Here is a 22,133-nt window from a genome sequence, read left to right as displayed (position 1 = left end):
TGGAAAGCTAGTTCAAGATGAAGACAAAAGCTATGGGTTAGGGGAATTGACCCCAGGGTAACAAAGAGCATCTAGGCATTTGACAAATCCAACCAAACAAGGACAATTATATGTATTTACTGTACATATATATATTTGTTTACTCATCCCCTGACATTATAAATACCCCCTCCACTCTTTGTAAAATCATCCAGGATCTTCATATATTAAATGCTTCACTTCTTTCCCATTTCCAGACTTTCGGCCATTTCACTTTTATTATTATTACTATTATTTTTATTGTTATTATTAGTAGTAGTACTATAATTTACAACACGTTATCAGCACGAGTGTTCTAAATCTTCAGTGAACGGTACTACTTTCCTACACTCCTTATTATAATTTATATTCTGCATTAAAAAAAAAATTACTTTCTTTTATATCTAATATTATGTCTTCAATTGCCAAACGTGAATTTACTGAGCTTGCCATTGACGGTAGCAACTATTTGACTTGGGCCTTAGATGTTGAAATGCATTTGACATCAAAGGACTTAAAGCAAACTATTGCTGATGAGTCACAAAGCACTGATGCCCAGAAGGCACAAGCTCTTATTTTCCTACGCCACCATTTGAATAACGATCTTAAAAATGAGTATTTGACTGAAAAAGACCCACATGCATTATGGAAGTCCCTGAAGGACCGATTTGACCAACAACTATCAATTGTCCTCCCTCAGGCACAATTTGACTGGCTGAATCTGAGGTTTCAAGATTACAAATCTGTAATTGAATATAATTCAGCCCTGCACAAAATTGTATCACAGCTGAAGCTCTGCAAACATGAAGTTTCAGAGTCTGATTTAATTGAAAAGACTTTGTCTACTTTTCATGCGAGTAACCTTGTACTCCAGCAGCAGTACAGGGCTAAGAATTATGACAAACACTCTGAACTAATTTCAGCACTTCTTGTGGCTGAAAAACATAATCAGTTGTTGATGAAAAATCATAATGCACGACCAGTTGGCTCTGCACCTGTGCCTGAAGCACATAATATTGCCAAAGGGTGGAAAAATAGAAGAGGTCGTGGTAAGGGTCGTGGTGGTAGACACGGTCGCGGTAACCGTAGAGGTATGGAACGTATTGGTTTTGTCCCGGAAGGTCAAAGCTCATACAATCGCGGTAACCGTAGGGGTACAGAACGCATTATTCTTACCCAAGGAAATCAAAACTCATCAAAGAAAAACTCTGGTCATAAACAGGTTTGCTACCGATGCGGATGTAGTGGGCACTGGTCCCGTACATGCCACATACCAAGGCATTTGGTTAATGCTTATCAAATGATGATGAAGAAAGATGATAAGCAACCAACAAAGAATGAATCTCATCATGCCAGTACCAGTTTGCCTGCAGCAAACGCGGTCATAAATAATGATGATGATGATCTCCTGATGAATTATGAAATTGGAGATTTTGAGCTTGAAGAATAGGGTGATCATGCATGGCATGTTGTTGACATTTTATGAATATTTCTGTTGCTTTCCTTTAAGTTTATTATAATAAAATCTTGTAATATATTAATGGCATGATTATATATATCTTTTATCATATGCTTTTAACAGCACTTCGATTTTTTACTGTCTACACGATGGACAATAAACCAATCATGTGCTTGGTGGATAGTGCAACTACACATACTATCCTTACAAATAAAAGGTTTTTTCAGACACTAAACAAGACGGGTAATAATACCACAACAATTGCAAATGATGAGATACAANAAAGATCCACATTCTTTTCAAATTTGGCATGACCGCTTAGGTCATCCTGGTCAAAATATGATGGGTCGGATTATTTCTAATTCTGTTGGACATAACCTTTCAAGGTCTCATGTACTTTCACCAAATATGTATACATGTATTGCTTGTGCGAAAGGAAAATATATCATACGCCCGTCGCGTACTAAGGTTGGACATGAATCGCCTGCTTTTCTGCAAAGGTTGCAGGGCGATATTTGTGGACCTATTAATCCACCTTCTGGACCATTTAGATATTTTATGGTCCTTATTGATGCTTCTACTCGTTGGACTCATGTCAGTCTGTTATCAACGAGGAACAAAGCTTTCGCTAAATTTATTGCGAAAATTATTGAATTAAATGCCCAGTTCCCAGATTATCCGATTAAATCAATAAGAATGGATAATGCTGGAGAATTTACATCGACTGCTTTCGATGATTATTGTATGGCTTTGGGCATCAAAGTAGAGCATCCTGTACCTTATGTCCATACCCAGAATGGTCTAGCTGAATCGCTGATTAAGCGTATTAAATTAATTGCAAGACCATTACTACAAAAGTCCAGTTTACCAATTTCTTGTTGGGGACATGCAGTATTGCATGCTGCGGCTTTGATACAAATCCGACCTACTGCATATCATGATCATTCCCCCTTACAACTACTACGTGGCATAGAACCAAACATTTCCCATCTGCGTATATTTGGATGTGCAGTCTATACTCCTATACCACCTACACATCGTACCTCCATGGGCCCGCAACGAAAATTAGGTATATATGTTGGATATGAATCTCCCTCCATCATTAAATACCTAGAGCCCATGACAGGAGATCAGTTTACTGCGAGGTACGCTGACTGCATCTTTGATGAAGATCATTTCCCGACATTAGGGGGAGGTAAAGTACCTTATTTAACAAAATGTCGAGAAATTTCATGGGATGAAAAAAATCTTCAATATCTTGATCCACGTACTAGTCAAACTGAACTGGAAGTTCAGAAGATTGTTAATTTGCAAAATTTAGCAAATAACCTGCCAGATGTTTTTACTGATTATAAAGGAGTGACTATGTCCCATATTCCTGCTCTGAATGCTCCTTCTAGAGTAGAAGTCCCCAAGGGTCCAAGTATGCACACTAACACTCCCCACCGCCAGAAGCGCGGGAGACCAGTTGGTGCAAAAGATTTAAATCCGCGGAAAACCAGAAATGGTAAAGTTTCACAGTCACTTCAGGAAGTTTTTATCCGTCCTGAAGACGAAATACCTAGTGAACATGCACGTGCTCCATATAACACTAGGGATGCGGAACACCTAAATCATAATATTTTGGGAAATGATAATGATCTGGTTGATGTAAATATAGAAACTGCCATAAATTTTGTTAATACAGGAGAAACTCATAACAGAGAATTGACAGTCGTCGACGACACTTTTGCCTGCGCAATTGCCTTGAACATATCACGTGATAAACTGGATCCAGAACCAAAATCAATAACCGAGTGCCGGAAGTGCTCTGACTGGTTAAAGTGGAAAGAGGCAATTGAGGCAGAGCTCAACTCGCTTAATAAAAGAAAAGTTTTTGGTCCCACCGTACTTACCCCGAAAGGTATGATCCTAGTAGGATCAAAGTGGGTGTTCGTACGGAAGAGGAATGAAAACAATGAGGTGGTGAAATATAAAGCGAGGTTGGTTGCTCAGGGTTTTACGCAGAGACCCGGAATTGATTTTGAGCAAACATATTCTCCTGTTATTGATGACACTTCTTTCCGCTATTTAATATCACTGGCAGTAAAAATGAAATTAGATATGTAATTGATGGATGTAGTGACAGCTTATCTTTATGGGTCACTAGATGCCGATATATACATGAGAATACCCGAAGGTATTGAAAATCCTTTTTTGAGGGAGAAAAAGGATCGCAACATGTATAGTATCAAGCTTCAAAAATCATTATATGGTTTAAAGCAATCGGGGAGAATGTGGTATAACCGATTAAGTGAATTCCTCCAGAAGAAGGGATATATAAATAATGATGTTTGTCCTTGCATCTTCACTAAGAAGTCATCAGATGGTTTTTGCATCATCTCTATCTATGTTGATGACATGAACATTGTTGGAACACACAAAGATATTGTGGAAGCATGTTCCTACTTAAAATTGGAGTTTGAAATGAAAGACTTGGGGAAGACTAGGTTTTGTCTCGGCCAGCAGATCGAGCATCTCCCTGGTGGAATTTTTATACACCAGTCAAATTATACAAATAAGCTCTTAGAGAAATTCTATATGGATAAGTCGCATCCCCTTAGTACTCCAATGGTGGTTCGGTCCCTTGAAGTGGACAAAGACCCATTTAGACCTAAAGAGGATGATGAGGATATGCTAGGACCTAAAGTCCCATATTTAAGTGCTATTGGTGCTTTACTCTATCTAGCTAACTGCACTAGACCAGATATTGCTTTTGCAGTAAATTTACTTGCTAGATTTAGTGCCTCTCCAACCCAAAGACATTGGAAGGGTGTAAGGCATATCCTTAGATATCTCCAAGGTACAAAAGACCTCGGTCTTTACTTTGAGAGTAACCAGGATATCTCATTGATTGGTTACTCAGATGCTGGCTATATGTCTGATCCTCATAATGCCAAATCACAGACTGGCTATGTTTTCCTTTGTGGAGGTACAACTATATCTTGGAGGTCTGTTAAACAGACCCTAGTTACTACCTCATCTAATCACTCCGAAATCATTGCCTTATATGAAACCTCACGAGAATGTGTCTGGCTAAGGTCATTGATACATCATATCCATAATTCATGTGGTATAGCGAGCGGAGTTGACAACCCCACTATCTTGTATGAGGACAATGCTGCATGTGTTGCACAGATGAGTAGTGGGTATGTTAAGGGCAACCTTACAAAGCACATTGCGCCTAAGTTCTTTTACCCACATGAACTCCAAAAGAGCGGTGAAATTCTTGTTGAAAAGATTCTCTCTAGTGACAATCTAGCAGATTTGTTCACTAAATCCCTACCGACGTCAATTTTTGAAAAATATGTTAACAAGATAGGGATGCGAAGACTTGGAAGATTGTTATCTTCAGGGGGAGCGATAACTTCTAAATATACTCGACTAGGTTATCGAGAAAACCTTGAAAAATCCTGAAGATTAAACCCAGAAGGTTTTATGGTTGTACTCTTTTTTCCTTTAGCTAAGTTTTTTCCCACTGGGTTTTTCTTAGCATAAGGTTTTTAATGAGGCAACCGGTACATCACATAATTAGACATACCATGTACTCTTTTTCCCTCGACTAGGTTTTTCCCACTGGGTTTTTCTAGCGAGGTTTTAGTGAGGCATGAGTATGATAACATGATGGCCAATGGGGAACCTTATTAATCAGTATGGCATCATCTCAAAAATCTTCAGAAGCAAGGAGGAGCACACGAACTTGATCTTCAATGATGTCTTTATCAGGGGGAGCACATATTGTACTCTTTTTCCCTTACCCAAAATTTTTCCCCACTGGATTTTTCTTTGGTAAGGTTTTTAAAGAGACGATATAGTGTTCATCCTTTGGACATCCAAGGGGGAGTATTATGAAATAAAAGGAAAATGATGGATGTCCAAGTTATGGTTTGAACCTTAGACCATTCACTTGAATGCTAAGACTTAATCCACACAACAACAACTGCTGCTGATAACAAATTTGGAGAACATTTAAGAAGTAAATGTGACTGGAAAGCTAGTTCAAGATGAAGACAAAAGCTATGGGTTAGGGGAATTGACCCCTTGACCTTAGGGTAACAAAGAGCATCTAGGCATTTGACAAATCCAACCAAACCAGGACAATTATGTGTATTTACTATACATATATATATTTGTTTACTCATCCCCTGACATTATAAATACCCCCTCCACTCTTTGTAAAATCATCCAGGATCTTCATATATTAAATGCTTCACTTCTTTCCCATTTCCAGACTTTCGGCCATTTCACTTTTATTATTATTACTATTATTTTTTATTGTTATTATTAGTAGTAGTACTATAATTTACAACAGGGTGTTGTTTTTTGGAGAATTCTTTCTCCTGCAACAGCCCCTTATATGTCATCATTTGCTTTTTTATGTTTTGTTTTCTTCTTCAGCTGGCCTACGGTAGGCCAGCTGATTCGTATTCTTTTTTTTTTTTGGCTGGCTGTTGAAACAGCCAGCTTCTTCTCTCTCTCTCTCTCTCTCTTTTTTTTTTTTTTTTTTTAATTTGTTATTAAAACTTTAGCTGTGGTAAAATTATTTTTGTTAAAAAGTAAATATTTATAATTATAAATTTGTTTTAATATTTATATTTTAAAAAATTGTTTTAATTTTAATATGTTTGAGTAATTATAATTTTATAATGATAATAAATAAATAAATAAATAAAATATAGTGTTAAAATGGTGGGCCCATACAAAATTAAGAAAAAGCTTAAAACTAATGGAAAGAATAATTTTTGTGGTTGAGTGAGATAATAGATGATGAGATGGATGTTGGGGCCCACAAAAATCTGGAGAAAAAGCTTGAACTAATGAGGAAGGAGTATGAGTTAATGCCATGTCATCCGGTATAATGTTTTGCCAAATTGATCAAATGTGATCTTTTGACTTTCAAATTGTTATCGTATGTTATAAGTAACCACCCATAATCATTCAATTTTTAAAATTTAACCAGTCATGATCATCTTAATGGGATCATTAATGGTTAACTTGGACAACAAATTGTAACAATTTGAAAGTTGAAATATTAGGTATCACTCTTAACAAACGGAGGTTATTCGTGTTCGCTTGTTAACTGTTCATTCGTTTTTGTTAACGTTCGTAAACATGTTTGCGAACATGTTCGTGAATACGTTCATGAATCCTTAATAACTAATTAAGCACATGCACATGTTAATGGTCACAATTCATTCATGAACAAGAAATAATCTATGTTCACAAACAATAATCAACCAAACAACACAACAACTAAACAAGCTTGTTCATGAACATTATTAAACGAACACAAACGAGTTTGTTCACGCGCTTTTATCAAATGAGCTTACAACTGTTTCGACTCTGTTTATTTATGAACCGAGCTCTAAAATGTGTTCATTTACTTTAATAAATGAACATAAACGAATACTTAACGAACACAAACACGAGTAATTTATCGAAATTCCTATTCACTATCACCGTGCTTGGAGTTAACTAATTCATGGCACCCATTGAATACAAGCCACATCATAAAGCTAAAACATTAGGGAAAATTTAGAAGTTCCATTTATTAATTATATTCGGCGTATCAGAAACCATTTTTGGCATGGATTAACTGCCTAAAGTATGCATGCTTACTTTTATAGAGTAAAAAGTAAAAAGTAAAAAGCTGAGCTTCGAAATTACATTTATCTCCCGATTGCCACACCGAGACTGAGAGAGTTGTGGCCTCACCATAGTTGACCCTGTAGAAACTACACAAACTGAGAGCTATAATGGCGGCGGCTGCTTTTTCCGATTGCTGTCTTCTTCTACCTCGTACCTGCGCCGAGAAACCTCAGCTTTTCTCTTTCTCGCGCGGCAGAATCACGTATTCGCCTCCTCTGCCAACTAAAATATCTGCTTCTCTATCATTCACCCAACCTCGAGGTCTGTATTCTCCGCATAGTGTTTCATCGTTTATATTTATTTGCGTCAAAATTGGAATTTTCTCGGGGATACGTTGAATAGTTGTTGTAAAATGTGGGGATTCTTGCAGGCTTTGGTTTCGCCATCGAGGGGGATCGGAAGCGTTCAGGTTTTGCACAGACTTCTGCCGTTCGTCAGTTGACTGGTTCTTTAACCTCTGCTGAGGGCCTCCGATTTGCTATTGTTCGTAGTCTCTGAATTTTACTTTGATATACTCTTAGGCATTTCATGATATTCATTGATTTTATAAATATCATATAAAAAAAATGATTGGTGGAAATATTATATAGTTTAAATTCTTAAATGTAATTTTGTGCTAAAAGATGGGAACTTGTTTGGATAAGCCTCTATTACAATGCCAGCCATTGAAATGATGCTTTTGCATGATACAATTTGGATTGTATATTGTGAATATCCAGCAGTTTCTTTGGGAAGAATTTATTACTTTTACCTATTAGATTATTAAATGTAATTGATTGGTCTATTTTTTAGCTTCTCTATTGACATTTATTTGGCATCTGATCTAACTAAGGTGGTGGCTCGATTCAATGAAATTATCACGAAGCCACTTTTGGAGGGAGCACTGGACACTTTCAAGAGATACTCTGTCAGAGAAGAAGATGTTGATGTACGTACTTGCCTATGGTTAGACTATGGAATGAATCAAGCACTTTTGAACTGTTTGATCTGTTTATGAGCTGAACTCTATCATGTTTACATTTGGGCGCTGAGGCCAGTATTATGTTTTATAGTCTGTCTACAGTTAGTTAAGTATGACGTCTGGAGATATGCTCTGTTTGAGAACCGGCCAGGAAGGTCATGCTTTGCAGTAAGCAGTATAAAATTTCACATGTTAGAGATTCGGTTGAAATTAGAACAAAGTATGTTTGGGATTCATAGATAGCAGGGGGAGGTGAGAAGTGAGAACCAAGAACCACCAGTTTACAGTGTTAATGCAGACTCATATGCCCATCCTCCTTCCCTATGAAAATCAGAAAGCAAGAAAAAGACTAAAAGCAAAATTTATATAGCAATTACAGAGTACCAAATGATATGGACTACTAGTATAGTTTGTATGATTTGAAATCTCTCTTGGCCTAGTTTATGCTCAAAGTGAATTGAATATAATGCAATTTTTAACACTGACATTATTCCATCCAAAAAAAATTTTGGTGAGGAAAATCTGTAGCCACTACTCGAGGGTGTGCACCGACTCCACCGAGTAAACCCCACCTTGTGACCCTAGCAGGCAAAGGACCACAAGGAGGTAAACCAGCCTAGGTTGCCCATAGACCGGCTCAAACCAAGAAGACCAATAGACCACTCCCACTAGGAGACTAGGAGTCGATCTTGAAACCTTGTGGTTACCAAGCCAACAACTTGACCAACTTGGCTGAGGTTTCCCCTCTACTCCATCTAAAATTTGTGTTCCCATAAAAAATAATTCAATCACAGATTATGTGTGATACATCTCCATGCCTTGACAGTATTTGGTCTACAGTTCTTATGATATGCTTGTTTAAAAGAAAATGAAGATTTATATATTTCATTGTTGTATTGCAGGTTGTCTGGGTTCCTGGTAGTTTTGAAATAGGTGTGGTTGCAGAGAAGCTTGGAAAGTCGAGAAAATATCAAGCAATCTTGTGTATTGGTGCTGTGGTAAGCTTTACTCCAGGACATTTGTTTTATTCTCTTTCATATCATTTCCCCAATGACTTGCCCTTTTAAGGTTGTTATTCCTCTCAAGAGCATATGCGTTTTATCCCTCTAGTGTGTTTATATAGTAGATTGTCCACTTGCTCTGGTCATTATTTCTGATTTATTTATTTGTTGCATCTAGATGTTCTATCAATGCACCCCCACGATTGGCTGATGAGAAAACCATCCTCCTAGTTGGGACCCTCTAGGATACACCGCTCAATTTCTTGAGAAATCTTTTACATGTTTTACCATTGTTGATGGAGGACTTTAATTTTGAATATCTATGAATAGATTTTATGGGCTGCACTGCCGTTTTTCTCTATAGGTCTTAGTGAAGTAAATGGATGTCATTTTATATTTCAACCTGTGAGGCCTTTCTCTTAATCCTCAGTAGTTGGAGCTTGCTCGTTCTTTGTCTCACAAGAAGATTTTTATTTATTCGCTCTTTTTATCCGTTCTATCTTCTGTTATGCAGGTTAGAGGCGATACTACTCATTATGATGCTGTTGCTAATTCAGCAGCATCAGGAGTGCTTTCTGCAGGTCTCAATTCAGGTGGGTTGATGTCCCCCTGCATTCTGTATGAGCAGTATCAATTACCCCATTTTGAATCTTTTCAAATTTTGTAAACTGCGGTGTCCATGTGCATCCTGTTGAGATACGAAAACCTCTTGACCTTCATTACTCTAAATCGCTACCAGTGTCTATGTTCGATGAGTTTTGTCCATAATGTACATGGCGTTTGTGAACCATCTCACTTCCGAGTTTCCTACATCTGATATGACTATAACACTCGTACATAATTTTTTAGTTGTTATCCTTAAATCATCCTTTTGTTGACTGATGAGGGATTTGAATGTGTCTGATGTAATGATTTTTGCAGGTGTTCCTTGCATATTTGGTGTTTTGACATGCGACGACATGGAACAGGTAAAACACAACTACACAAGTGGTTTTTCCTGACGAAACAAATTTATTCGGGGTTATCATAATGGTGACTGTTCAAGACATTCTATCTAGCGGACTAGCATTTATAATATCATCGTACTTTCTAAAACCTCTTGTTATCGAGTGTAGGCCATAAATCGTGCTGGGGGCAAGTCTGGCAATAAAGGTGCTGAAGCGGCTTTGACAGCTGTAAGTTGATTAAAATCGTATACTCTGCTAACCCCCTTGCTCCCAATCTGGCAATAAAAGATCCTACTTTTCTCTGGTTTTATTCAAGATTTGCATTTGAACTGTCAAAATTTTTGAGAATTGCTGTTATTATTTCAGATTGAGATGGCATCTCTCTTTGAGCACCACCTAAAGACTTTACAATAGGCGGGCTCTTTCCATCTCACTCTTTAAGGGAAGGATATATGTGGCTGCTAGGCATGTATTGCCTTCATGCGATGACAACTTTCTATTCTTCTCTTTGATTTCTTGTCCCAGAATAAAGTATGAACTGAGGAAATCCATATTTTATGAATGCAGTTTCCAGTTTGAATGGAAGAGAAACATTTTGAGAATATATCTGAGTTTCTAGTTTCAGTATGATTTTGTTCTTTGGTGCAATATGCATAATTGTGTTGCAGAATTCAAACAAAAGCAAATTTTCAAAAACAGTCACATTATACTAAAACCAGACCTAATTGTTCTCCAGAAAAGAAAATTTCAAGAACAGAGACAATCACATTATACCAAAACCAGACCAAATTTTTTTCCGGAAAGCAAAATTTCAAAAACAGAGACAATCACATTATAACCAAAATGTTCTCCAGAAATTTAATGTCACAATGATGAGCAACAAGCTGTCTTTGATGTGTATTACACACTGATAATAATATACAATTAAGGACCAAAAAAAAAGTTTGGCATTAAAGAGAAGCTTGTTCGGTACACGAAAATTACTTGAGCTATATCTAGTCTATACACAGGAAATGCAGAAAAAAAAGCTAGCAAGTCCCATCAAATAAGCAAAGCGTAGCTGCAAAGAGTACATAATCTGTCACTATGGGGATAAAGATAGGCACCTGGGTAGGCATCCTCCTCTACACATAATATATCATGCCAACTTCGATGAGGCTAATGTGTGGAATGTTTAGTGCGACAGAAGGACCCCTGCAATTCTTGCGCAGAAATGAATACGCAATATCGATAACAAGCTTTTTCAGAAACGATGATGATCTCCTCGCCTTCACATAAGAGTGGCCCAATATATATGCAGCCCCTGCTTCCTTTGCCTGAATCAAGTCTGTAAGCTCTTCCCTAACTGCAGGGTCCATCCCGGGGGTGTCTGCTAATTGAAACCTAACACGGCGTCTCCTGATTTGCATGTTCTCATCATCATAAGCAGATCTTAGACTCTGGAGGGTTGGGGATTTGCTGCTTTGAATGGAATAACTCGAACCCAAATCATCATCTCGTACAATCAAACTTGAACTTGACTGTATACTCTTGGTGCTTATAACTGCCATCCTCCCATCAAAAGATAAACTCTCAGAGCTTGATAGCTGAGGTTCTACTGCTTCCATTTGAATGAATTCTGCTATACTTTGTATCAGCTGTTCCTCAAAGTCTCCATCGTTTCGCTGTATATCCTTGTAGCCATATCTGATAATGCACCGATACATGCGATAGGGTCTAGGGCAAATGCGGCCAATAAGGAACCTTTCCTCGGGTGCAACATAGGGCACGGGAACAGACTTCACACACACAAATACAAGCACACTATGAAATGCAGGAAGGTTAGTTACAAAATGTGAGAAAATTGATGGGACTCCTGTTGCTAATTCTGAATATATCAGGCCTATGCCTGGCACACGAACGATACCAAGGCTGGGACCCAAGCCAAGAAGCCATCTTAGTGGAACTTTGTTGTGAAGATCAAAGCTGTACTTCTTGCGAGTTCCATAGTGCCAGACAAACATAACAAACAAGAATACAAGAGAGAGAACAAGTGATACCCATCCACCCTGTGGAACTTTAATGACTGATGCCGACAGGTATAAACCTTCTATGAACCAAAAGAAAATGAGAAAGGCAACAGCAAATATGATGTTTCTTTCCCAGACAAAGACAATGATAAGTGACATCAAAAATGTTGTGATAACCATTACTGTCATGCAAGCTAGCCCTGAAAAAAAAAAAAAAGAAAAAAAAAATCCATCAGAAACAAATTGATAGCAACAGTAATATTTAAATGACAAATAACCAAAGACAAAAACCTAACAAAATGACTGCACCATATGGTCCACTGTAGTAATTTATGGGGGAATGAGGCTAGCATTTTTTTGTGTGGAGCAAGAAGGGAAACTACTACTCACCTCTGTACAAGCTTGGGAGGAGGGTACTAAGCACCCTTAAGTCTAGGAAAGTGGACGAGGTATATAAATGCATCGTTAAAGAAATTACCCCATTTTATTTCATTGAAAATAATATTGAAGTGACTCCTGACCTTGATAATTACTAAAAGTAAATAATGTGGCCCACTCGTGAGGAAGGTCTAATAGATATTAAAACATAAATTGGTTGTTAAAATTGGAAGGAGGGACCATAAAGGTCTATGAATTATATTAAATTATATATTTAAAAAAAAAAAAAAAAAAGTGAAATAGTTGCTTACATAAATTACTTTTAAGCACTCAAGGAGTGGAAGGGACAATTAAACAATTTACTTTATTGAGTTCAACTAATATTGATCTAATAGGAAAGCACTGTCTTTGAGAGATTCAGTTAATTTTTGTAGGCAATATGAGCTGAATATATAAGACGTAGAAACACAAGGCATGCGAAAATTCTATCATCAATGTAAAGGTGAATAGAACAGAATCTGGAAAATGAAATTGGGGGAGTAAGATCTTCAAAACATTTACTTACCATATGCATTTCCAATTAAAGTTGTATCACGGAAGCCAATCGCCACTGCCAGAGTAAGAATCATTAGTATCCAATTTATTTCCGGTATATAAATCTGGCCATAAATATGCCTTGACGTGTGGACAATCTTGACCCTTGGGAAGCATCCAAGTGCATTACATTGCTTGACAATGGAGAATGTAGCTGTGATAATTGATTGACTGCCAACAATACTTGCAAGGGTAGCAATAACAAAAACAGGCCAATGTGCACCACCTGTAAGAGAAGGAATGAGAACAAGCAGTTATGTGAAAATTTGATCATACTAGCCATCCTTGATAAAATCTCATTTAAGTTTGAGAAAAATACTAACCGGGGACAGAATCATAGAAACTATTTGAGATTGAGGGAATGTTTTTAGACAGAAAAGCAGCCTGACCCATGTACTGTACCACTAAGCAAGGATACACAACAAATACAAATGCAAGCTGCAATGAAAAGAAAAATCAGATTGGTAAGTGTTTCCTTTTTAAGGAAGAGTACTAGAAGCTGCCTAATTATCTCTGTTAAGAAATAATGAATTGGAAGACTTGGTGGGTGGCAAAGAGCCACCACCCACCGGTAAAGCAGAAACAATATCAGTTAAGCAAGGGACTATAGTATAACAAGATAACGTAGATTGTTAACTTAATTATCTTGACAGGATATATTACAAGAGTCTAGTATTTATAGGCAATGAGAATCTCAGCACTTTACAACATGTGTTAAATATGGCACTTCATTCTTCAACTAACTATATGAACCCGTAACTCCAGAATAATAAAATAAGATAATATGAATGGCACTTCATTTCCAACATGCCCCTCAAGTTCATAAGAAACATTGAAAAACCAATCTTCAGTGAAGCTGTCTTCATTACTAGAAAGTGCACAGCGAGAACAGAAAATTATGCTAAATATGCTGTTTTGGAGAGGACTAGCACCAAATATGGAAATTAGTGGCTCTAAATGAAGTGACAAGCAAGTCAAATCGGCTCATTCATGACATGAACAGGGTAATGAATTCATAAAGTAATTATAAGAGGCTGAACTTTGGAATTTGTAGCCAAAATCAGCCAGGAATGTTAAAATGAGAAGCTAAAACATAAATGAAACCTTTGGCAAACAGTGCCAGGGTACTGTTTACACTATTGTTCATGTGAACAGTGCCTGCCTGAAAACTGTCAGAAAGAGGAGAAAAGAAGCTGACTTAGAAACAATGGATTGGAAGCCCTAGTGGCTAGCAAAGAGCCAGTACCAGAGTTATAAGATTGATAATTCTCTTGATAGGATTAAATTAAAAGAGCCTACTATTTATAAGCAATGACTCTTTTAATTACTTGACTTGAGTCTTCGACTAAACCATATACTCGAGAAATTCAACATGAGTAAACAAGAGAAATGAAAACCACTTTGTTTTCCAACAATCTCAAATCTCAACTTTGAAGATTTGTCGGGAGAGAAATATAGGCTTGGGTCCTAACACCATAAAAGAAGAATAATTGTCCTTCACAATGCAACTAAAACTTTCATAGTGCTAAGAGCTAGAGTAGTTACCCTCATTGAGAAGGAATTAAAATGACCAAGATCCGCGAACATAGCTTCGGTACCTTGTCCAACAAAGATGAAAAGATAAAAGAAGTAATTATCGAAATCTAAATTTAAGGTAATCCCTAGTGGTGTATTTGTATTTAAAACTTAAGTAGCTTCTCATGTACTATACCTGTTACAGATAGGAGCACTCCCCCGAGTGAAATCCAACCATCTTTTCCAGTCTCCCGAAAGAACTTGACGATATAATAGGGAGAAAGAGCAGAGAGAATATTTGGATTCCAGACAATTGTATTGTACAGCCCAATTGCAAAAATAGATATTAACCAGATTATTACTATTGGTGCAAACAAGAAAGCTACTCTGTGGGTACCAACATGCTGAAGAGCAAATAGACCAACCAATATAACACAAGTAATCAATACGACTGCACCTGTCAACAACAAACACTTCTTGTAATTAGATGAGTAAATCAAATGTATTGCCCTGTAATCACATGCTGACTACTTAGAGCCATCACAAAAAGAGAAGGTAAGTTGAATCTACCATTAGGCAGGCTTTCAGCAGTATCTTGAATCCCAGAAATCGCTGATAAAACTGCCATAAGACAATGCATACTATAATAAGTTTACTCAAGGTCAAACAAAAAGACTTATTGCATTCATGCATCTAATTAGTTAGGAAGCCATGCTAGCATAAAATCTTCCTAAAACAATTTTAATTCTGTAAATGATGATCTAGGTAACCTTCATGTCATTAATGACACTACGGGTGATTTTGTGTTGGCTAAACACACAACAAAGAAATCAAAAACTGTGAAATATCATTCTACCATCTAAAGAAACTTGTAAATACTCTCTAGTGTATATAGACTTGCTAGTTGCCCTAAAAGAATCTTGTCAGTTATAATTGACTACCTGATATAGGAGGAGTAAGCACACCATCACCAATGAGCATGCAAGCCCCTAGTAATACAATGATGAGTAGAACTGTCCGTGCCTTTTTATGCCTCTCTAGAAATCTCTTCAATGATAAAGATGATGCAGAATGCCCAGTGGAGCCATATTTGTAAGCAGATAGTTCCTCATCAGCAGCTTGTTGATTGGGAAGGAGACTAAACTTTGCATGTCTACAGAGCAGAGAGTATAAAGCAAAGCTGCCACCTAACAAAACAAATATAGGTACAGACAGTGTAACACAATCAGACAGAAAAGTAGTTTCAAAAGTAGTGAGTGAGCAATACGAATACTAGCCTAACATACCTTCACCATTGTCATCTGCACTCAGCACCACAACTACATACTTGAGCAAAGGCAGCAATGTTATTGTCCAAAAGACCAATGAGAAGGCACCAAATATTGCATCTGGTGTTTGATGCTTCTGCAACTTGTCCACAAATATACTTTTATAGACATAAAGAGGTGATGTGCTCAAATCCCCATATACGACCCCAAAACTCTGGTACGCCAACAGCAGATCCCGGGTAATATTTACCACAGAAAACTTCACATGCAAAAATATGTTGTTTTAGTCCCAAAACAAATAAATTAATAAAAGATGATAAAGGCTACTGAACTAATTCCAATAATTGTTGAACTTGCAATAGAAACTCAATTGAAGTATCAACTATTACATTTTAATTATGTTATAAAGCATGTGCTTCATTACTACATACTTGACACCAGTACCCTAAAATTTAGAACTAATTTTGAGTTTACATATATTGGTAACAGTATAAATCATCTGCTTCAGGACTACACAGTTTACTGCTGTACTATTTTCTTATCCATACTCAGCACCCTATATTTAGAAAAAGTATACAGTCACCAAGTTTTGACTTTCTAAATATTTGTCTGAGCAGGAACAGGTAGCATTGCAGGAGACAATCAAGGAAGTAGTTGAGCCTTGCTATAGTATGCGCAACTTTTCAATCATCAGTCATCATACACATCTTTTTCTTATCAGTACACACACATTTACTAAAGTAACCTTCACAAAAATTTAACAAATATCACTGATGACACTCCTAATGCAATTAAAAACACGTTTTCTGAGTAAATACCATTCTGAAGATGCTTATAACAAATATGGAAAACTTGCAACAATTTTAAATTGTAATCCATGCATGTGACAAGAAAAAATAAGTCAAAATTTGAATGCCAAAGTTCATAGAGTGACACTGGTAATCAAGCAACCAAGTCTCTGAAATTTTTAGCTATCTAGTTTCAACTCCCCTTGTCACCTGTCCCACAACCCAAAAAGGTTTATGACAGGTAGTCTCAATACCTATAGAATACTCATATGAAAACCACCTCCCACAACTTGCAAGCTTAAGAGCAAAGTTCAAAATTTTGGCCACATTTAAGCCTTAAGAGTAAATTGGAGATGCTACTATGTTAGATGATGGCCAAAGTGTCAATTATTGTAGTGACCTTAATAGAGTAAACCCCATTGGAAGTAGTCCAATTGACAGAATAAGATGAAGGAAATCTGTGCAAACTGATGTGAGATAAACTAGGAGGAAGGAACTCTGCTCTGACATAACCATATACTGTAAATCAATAATTTTTTCCATCACACATGTCATTGATCAAAGAATAGCATATTAGCATCGCATTTCATGTACAACCTTTCTCATGTCAACAAAAATTTAAAAAGAAAATGTTAGGTCAACTATCTGAACTCACTGGCTAGAAACTAGAAAGGCCTCAAAGAAAGTAAATAAGAAATATTTCTACCTTTGATTGCTTTTTTCTATGAACTGCACTGCCTTCTCGTCCACCTACATGGGATGAAACCTCACTCGCACTTGCTGCAAGTGGAGGAGGCAGTTCTGCACCATCTTCTTGACGATTAATGTCAACTTGATACATCTTTACACCTGCCACAGTTTTTTCAGCATTTAATTTGATACAGAATTAAGATTTGACAGAAACATCCAAAAAAATGAAGTGAATTTTGGCATAAAAACTTAGCAATAAAAGCTAAGGAAAGACTGATAATGAACAGCATCTGAGTGGACTCAAGTTAAATCCATCTTGCTAAATGAAACGGAATTACTAAGCTTTATTATGCTAAAAACCTACTTTTTTTCTTCAAATAAGCAATCAAATTGAAGCATCAAACTTGCAAAAAGCAAACAAGATCAGACTTAGATAAACGCAAATACCAGAACTGAAGGCAGAAGTAAAAATCAGTGATAAAATGAGAAAACAACACACAAAACAAGCAAAAAGGAAAGCAATTCCGGTAAGCAAAAAAAAAAAACTATAAACCCAAATAAAATACTCAATTCTGCACGCAGACATTCAAACACAACCCAGCTCCCAAGAGGCGAAGTGGTACAGGGAACGAACTTTTTTAGCAAGGAATCGGCGGCAATGGAAGAGGAATAGGGCGGCAGCAGAGGGGCGGCGCGTTGAAGCGGGTGGTGGCGAGTGTAATTATCCAACGCTCACGCATCGCAGCTTCCTCATCTATGTGTGATCTGGCGACTGGCGGGTGGGTGTATAGTTGTATACTGAAGCAGATAGTATTATATTACTCCGTATAACTATTATTGAAGGCTGACGTACTATTTAAAATGGCCCCCTTCACTTTTTTTTTATTTTTATTTTTTATGTCCAATAATTGAGTCAGAGTTTTAATTAAATCGCAATTTTCACTTATTCTTTATATAAATGATTTTAGAAATTGCAATGTTAATTGAATTAAAATAAGAAAAGATAACATATTTAATCTCTCAGTTATAATATTCTTCCATACAAAACGCCAGTATTACAAATGGGTTAAAACAATTAACAAAATCAATTATTAATTAATAGCTAATTGTCGAGCACCCCTCCATCATTTAGTTATTATCAAAGTGACATATTTGATCTATCAATAACCAAATAAGTCATTTTATTAAATGAAAAATAATATCTTCAGGCATTTCCTTAAAATCGTTGTGTATATTTGGTTTCTCAATTATTTGTGATGCAAATTTAGTTATTATCAAAGAGACAAATATAGTCATTAATGGACCAAATTTACCAATTTAGTAATAATTAAGAGATTAAATGTATACTTTAAACAATTGATGGATTAGATCTACATATCGGTCACAAAGAGACGAAAAATTTTATTTTTCTTCACTTTCAAAAGAATACAGTGTATGTAAGGGATATGAGTAAATAATATAATTAAAATCATGATAATTTTATGTTCATAAAATTACAATATTAGTCGCAAATTAGATCATTTAATATAATATTTAATAAAAATTTTAAATTGAACAGCATTCCATAAAATATTACTCTCCAGTTATGATAAGAACACAACAACAACAACAACAACGTCACTACCATTTTTTGTGTTGGAATTATTAATATTTTCATAGGCCACTAGCCACCTTATTGATTATATTATGTGATATGTGACAAGCCTAAACAACTTTTCGTATTTATTCATTATGTCCGTGAATAGTTAATTGCAATATAAAATTAGCTAAAGTTATGTAGTAAAATTATATATATATATATATATATATACGCGCGCCAATAACCTTGTGATCTAATGACATGAAGTGACTCTCCTAAATGAGAGTTATCGGTTTGAGCCCCAATGAAAATATAATTATGTTTTTTTTCGTAACGATGAAAACTCATATCTAAGTGGTGTACACTGAATAAACGCCAAGACTACGTGAGATGGTGTGTATGTGTTTTTTTTTTCTTTTTCATCTATCATCTTTTGTGTTTACGTATTCCCAATAGAGCATGTCAATTTTGTATAGGGACAGTGGAAGAAAATATAGTGAAAAATAAACAAACAATGGGATAATTTAATTCGGTAAGTTTTTATGCCATGTATTTTGAAAATTGTACATTATACTTTGTTAAAGATACATAAGAGGAAAATACAACTTGTAAAATATTTTTATAGAGCATATGATATTGTAGAAAATTTTAATATTTTTATATTAAGTGATATAATTGAGGTCTCAGGTTTGAACCCTAATATGGGGTTATTAACTCTTTGTATTTTAGTAGGTTGAGAAAATATTTATGAACAGATACTATATTGTAACAGACTCAATAGTACTAAAATAATCGTTGTTTAATGTTCATCATTGACATAATATTATGAAACATTAAAAAGAAAAAAATCATTTGCTACCTAAATTGGTCAACTATATAAAAATATAAACTAAGAGTTTATAAATAATCCACGCAATAATCAATTTTTTTTTAATGTCCAAAACTTCAGTGACAGTACATATGACGCTGTAAATTTTAAAAAATTGTATCATTACTTGTGTAATAATACTTTACACAATTATCCCTGATAGACCTCAAATAATCAACCAATCAAAAATAACGTTATAAGTTTTGTTTTGCTAACTGCCACATTATGCGTGGTTTGAACCCTACCAATAACAATAAACTAGTTGAGACACGCATTTGGGACCTATACGCTATAGTGAGATATATCCCGCAATTTATCTCTTTCACCTGTCGCAAGAGTATGAGTTGTGATGTGTCCTTAAGTTTGACAAAGTTAATTTTGTGATTAAAAATGTTAATATAAGTAATATTGTCTCTCTCTTCTTCTTTTTCTTTTTGGGGGAAAGGGTGGAGGGATTAAAAGTATTATTGTAATTAAATTACAGTTTTTTTGAGTAATAATGACTCTATTACAAAGTAGTATATGTTCGATCATGTTATTTTTTTTTTCAAAGAGAGCATGCAACAGATATGACATTTGAACACAAGGTACTAGACATTAAAATACAATTATTAAGCTTTAATTTCGTCAAAACAAATATTTTACCACGAGTGGCGTCATGGTACATAATTATGTGGTTAACCAAGCGATTGAGCTGATTTTAAAACTACTTGTGATGGGGATGATGATGTAAAACTAGCAACTATTCGTGCAAGTTGTAATTACATATTTACATATGATGATTTTAATTTTAACAATTAAATCCAAACATATTAATGACAAATAAAAAATTGTGGTAGATAATAGTTAACTTCTTCCAAGAGCATCTCTATTAATAGTTTTTAGGTGATATTTTGTGGGATCAAATGTAAAGTGGAAGAAAAAAATGAGAGAAAAAAATAATTTTGTAAAAGTTTAGTTTTTTGCCTCCTAATATGAGCCCCACCAAAAGAATTGAAAAAATAAATAAAATAAAGCAAAGGCTAGTGTGCATTAAGCGCACCAACATCTCTCTTAAAATAAAGCAAAGGTTACTAAACGCGCCCACTTAAAGCAATAAAGCGTACTATATATCAAACCAGTAAAGCAATAAAGCCTAGGTTTAATTGTGATATTACAAATTTTAAACGACTCCCTTTAGAACTAGTATCATGTGGATTAATTTCATATGATAAAAATGTGATGATATTTTTGTAATTATAATAATGCATTTGGAAATGTTTAATGGTGCATTTATGGATAATTAATAGTGAGCACACGTGCATGCACTATTATATATATTGAGTGCAATGTCAAATTATCCACGATGCACTATCAAATGTTTTCAAATGTACCATCGTAATTACATAAATATCATTGTATTTTAAAAAAAAAATTCAGTCATTGATCACTTTAGATATATGAATGAGATTAGTATGCAAGCTTTTCATACAACTACTTGTTATTGTATGATATATATATGTGTGTGTGTGTGTGTGTGTGTGTGTTTTTGTCCCTTTTTTAATTGCTTACCTTCTTGTACATTATGTTCTTAATGTTGTACACTACATTTTTATGGACTAGAATGCCCAGCATATTCCGTTACCGTTAAAATTGACTAAAGAACTGTTAAAGTATAAATTCATTTTCATCCACTCATTTTCCTTCCATATTTCCCCTATTTCTTCGGCTTTTCCTTTCCTTATTTCCCCTAATCTTCCGTTTTTTTTTATTTACACCAATTCACACTGATGCATTCGTATAACCATTCTGCTCTGCCTGTCTTTTGGCTCCTTCCGAAATGTTTACAATCCTCTCAACCTCATTGCGGTAATGTGCCAAAGCTTTTGCCCTTTCTGGTATCCAAGTCAGCCTGTAGTTTTCATTTACCATGTTCTTAGTGATCAAAATACAAAGGTTCAACTGATTTGCTGATTTAGATTGAAATCAGAAAACCAAACCTCGGTTTCCTCTAAATGGCATTTGGCTTTTTTTGTCTTTTTAGTCTCCCATTCATCAATTGTGTTTCTATGTTTGTGTAAAGATTTGATAGAAGGGATTTTGAAAGAGCTAGAGAGGAGACAAATGACTACTAATTTGGTGGTATTTGGTGTGAATTCGGCCATATCTCCCACACACTGAATATGTCCAAATTGATACTTTTTCATATAAGAGAGAGTTTGAACTCATGAGTCCTGACCTTTTTCAAGGACAAGGGTGCACAGACACTACACCAACCAAGCTGGTTAAAAACTAAATAGAAAATATGAGTTTATAATGTAATTGATTTATATTTTGTTTTGATGTTAGAACCTCGCAGGAATCTCAACTCCACCACTGGCATTGTAGATT

At 35.6% G+C, this 22,133-nt stretch overlaps 3 protein-coding genes across 3 annotated transcripts; 2 read left to right on the top strand and 1 right to left on the bottom strand.

The window, feature by feature from the left end:
* Nucleotides 1-430: 430 nt before the first annotated feature.
* Nucleotides 431-1,468, top strand: LOC116012741. The gene has a single exon (XM_031252396.1). The coding sequence runs from the start codon at nucleotides 431-433 to the stop codon at nucleotides 1,466-1,468; it is 1,038 nt and encodes a 345-aa protein (XP_031108256.1).
* Nucleotides 1,469-7,199: 5,731 nt separating this feature from the next.
* Nucleotides 7,200-10,701, top strand: LOC116018148 (6,7-dimethyl-8-ribityllumazine synthase, chloroplastic). Its single transcript, XM_031258604.1, has 8 exons — nucleotides 7,200-7,426; nucleotides 7,536-7,648; nucleotides 7,998-8,093; nucleotides 9,029-9,124; nucleotides 9,642-9,720; nucleotides 10,049-10,095; nucleotides 10,243-10,302; nucleotides 10,441-10,701. The coding sequence occupies exons 1-8, from the start codon at nucleotides 7,273-7,275 to the stop codon at nucleotides 10,486-10,488; spliced, it is 693 nt and encodes a 230-aa protein (XP_031114464.1). The 5' UTR covers nucleotides 7,200-7,272; the 3' UTR covers nucleotides 10,489-10,701.
* Nucleotides 10,702-10,909: 208 nt separating this feature from the next.
* On the bottom strand, nucleotides 10,910-18,114 carry LOC116024912 (potassium transporter 4-like). Its single transcript, XM_031265951.1, has 10 exons — nucleotides 17,951-18,114; nucleotides 17,333-17,475; nucleotides 15,857-16,097; nucleotides 15,512-15,757; nucleotides 15,141-15,191; nucleotides 14,767-15,027; nucleotides 14,601-14,653; nucleotides 13,379-13,493; nucleotides 13,027-13,281; nucleotides 10,910-12,283 (listed from the first exon to the last, which is right to left on the bottom strand). The coding sequence occupies exons 2-10, from the start codon at nucleotides 17,465-17,467 to the stop codon at nucleotides 11,199-11,201; spliced, it is 2,442 nt and encodes an 813-aa protein (XP_031121811.1). The 5' UTR covers nucleotides 17,468-17,475; nucleotides 17,951-18,114; the 3' UTR covers nucleotides 10,910-11,198.
* Between the last annotated feature and the right edge of the window lie 4,019 nt (nucleotides 18,115-22,133).

The sequence above is a fragment of the Ipomoea triloba genome, chromosome 1, assembly GCF_003576645.1.
Source record: "Ipomoea triloba cultivar NCNSP0323 chromosome 1, ASM357664v1".
Lineage (NCBI taxonomy): Eukaryota > Viridiplantae > Streptophyta > Magnoliopsida > Solanales > Convolvulaceae > Ipomoea > Ipomoea triloba.
The sequence above is the reverse complement of the archived record's forward strand: the minus strand, read 5'-3'. Positions and strand labels throughout refer to the sequence as shown.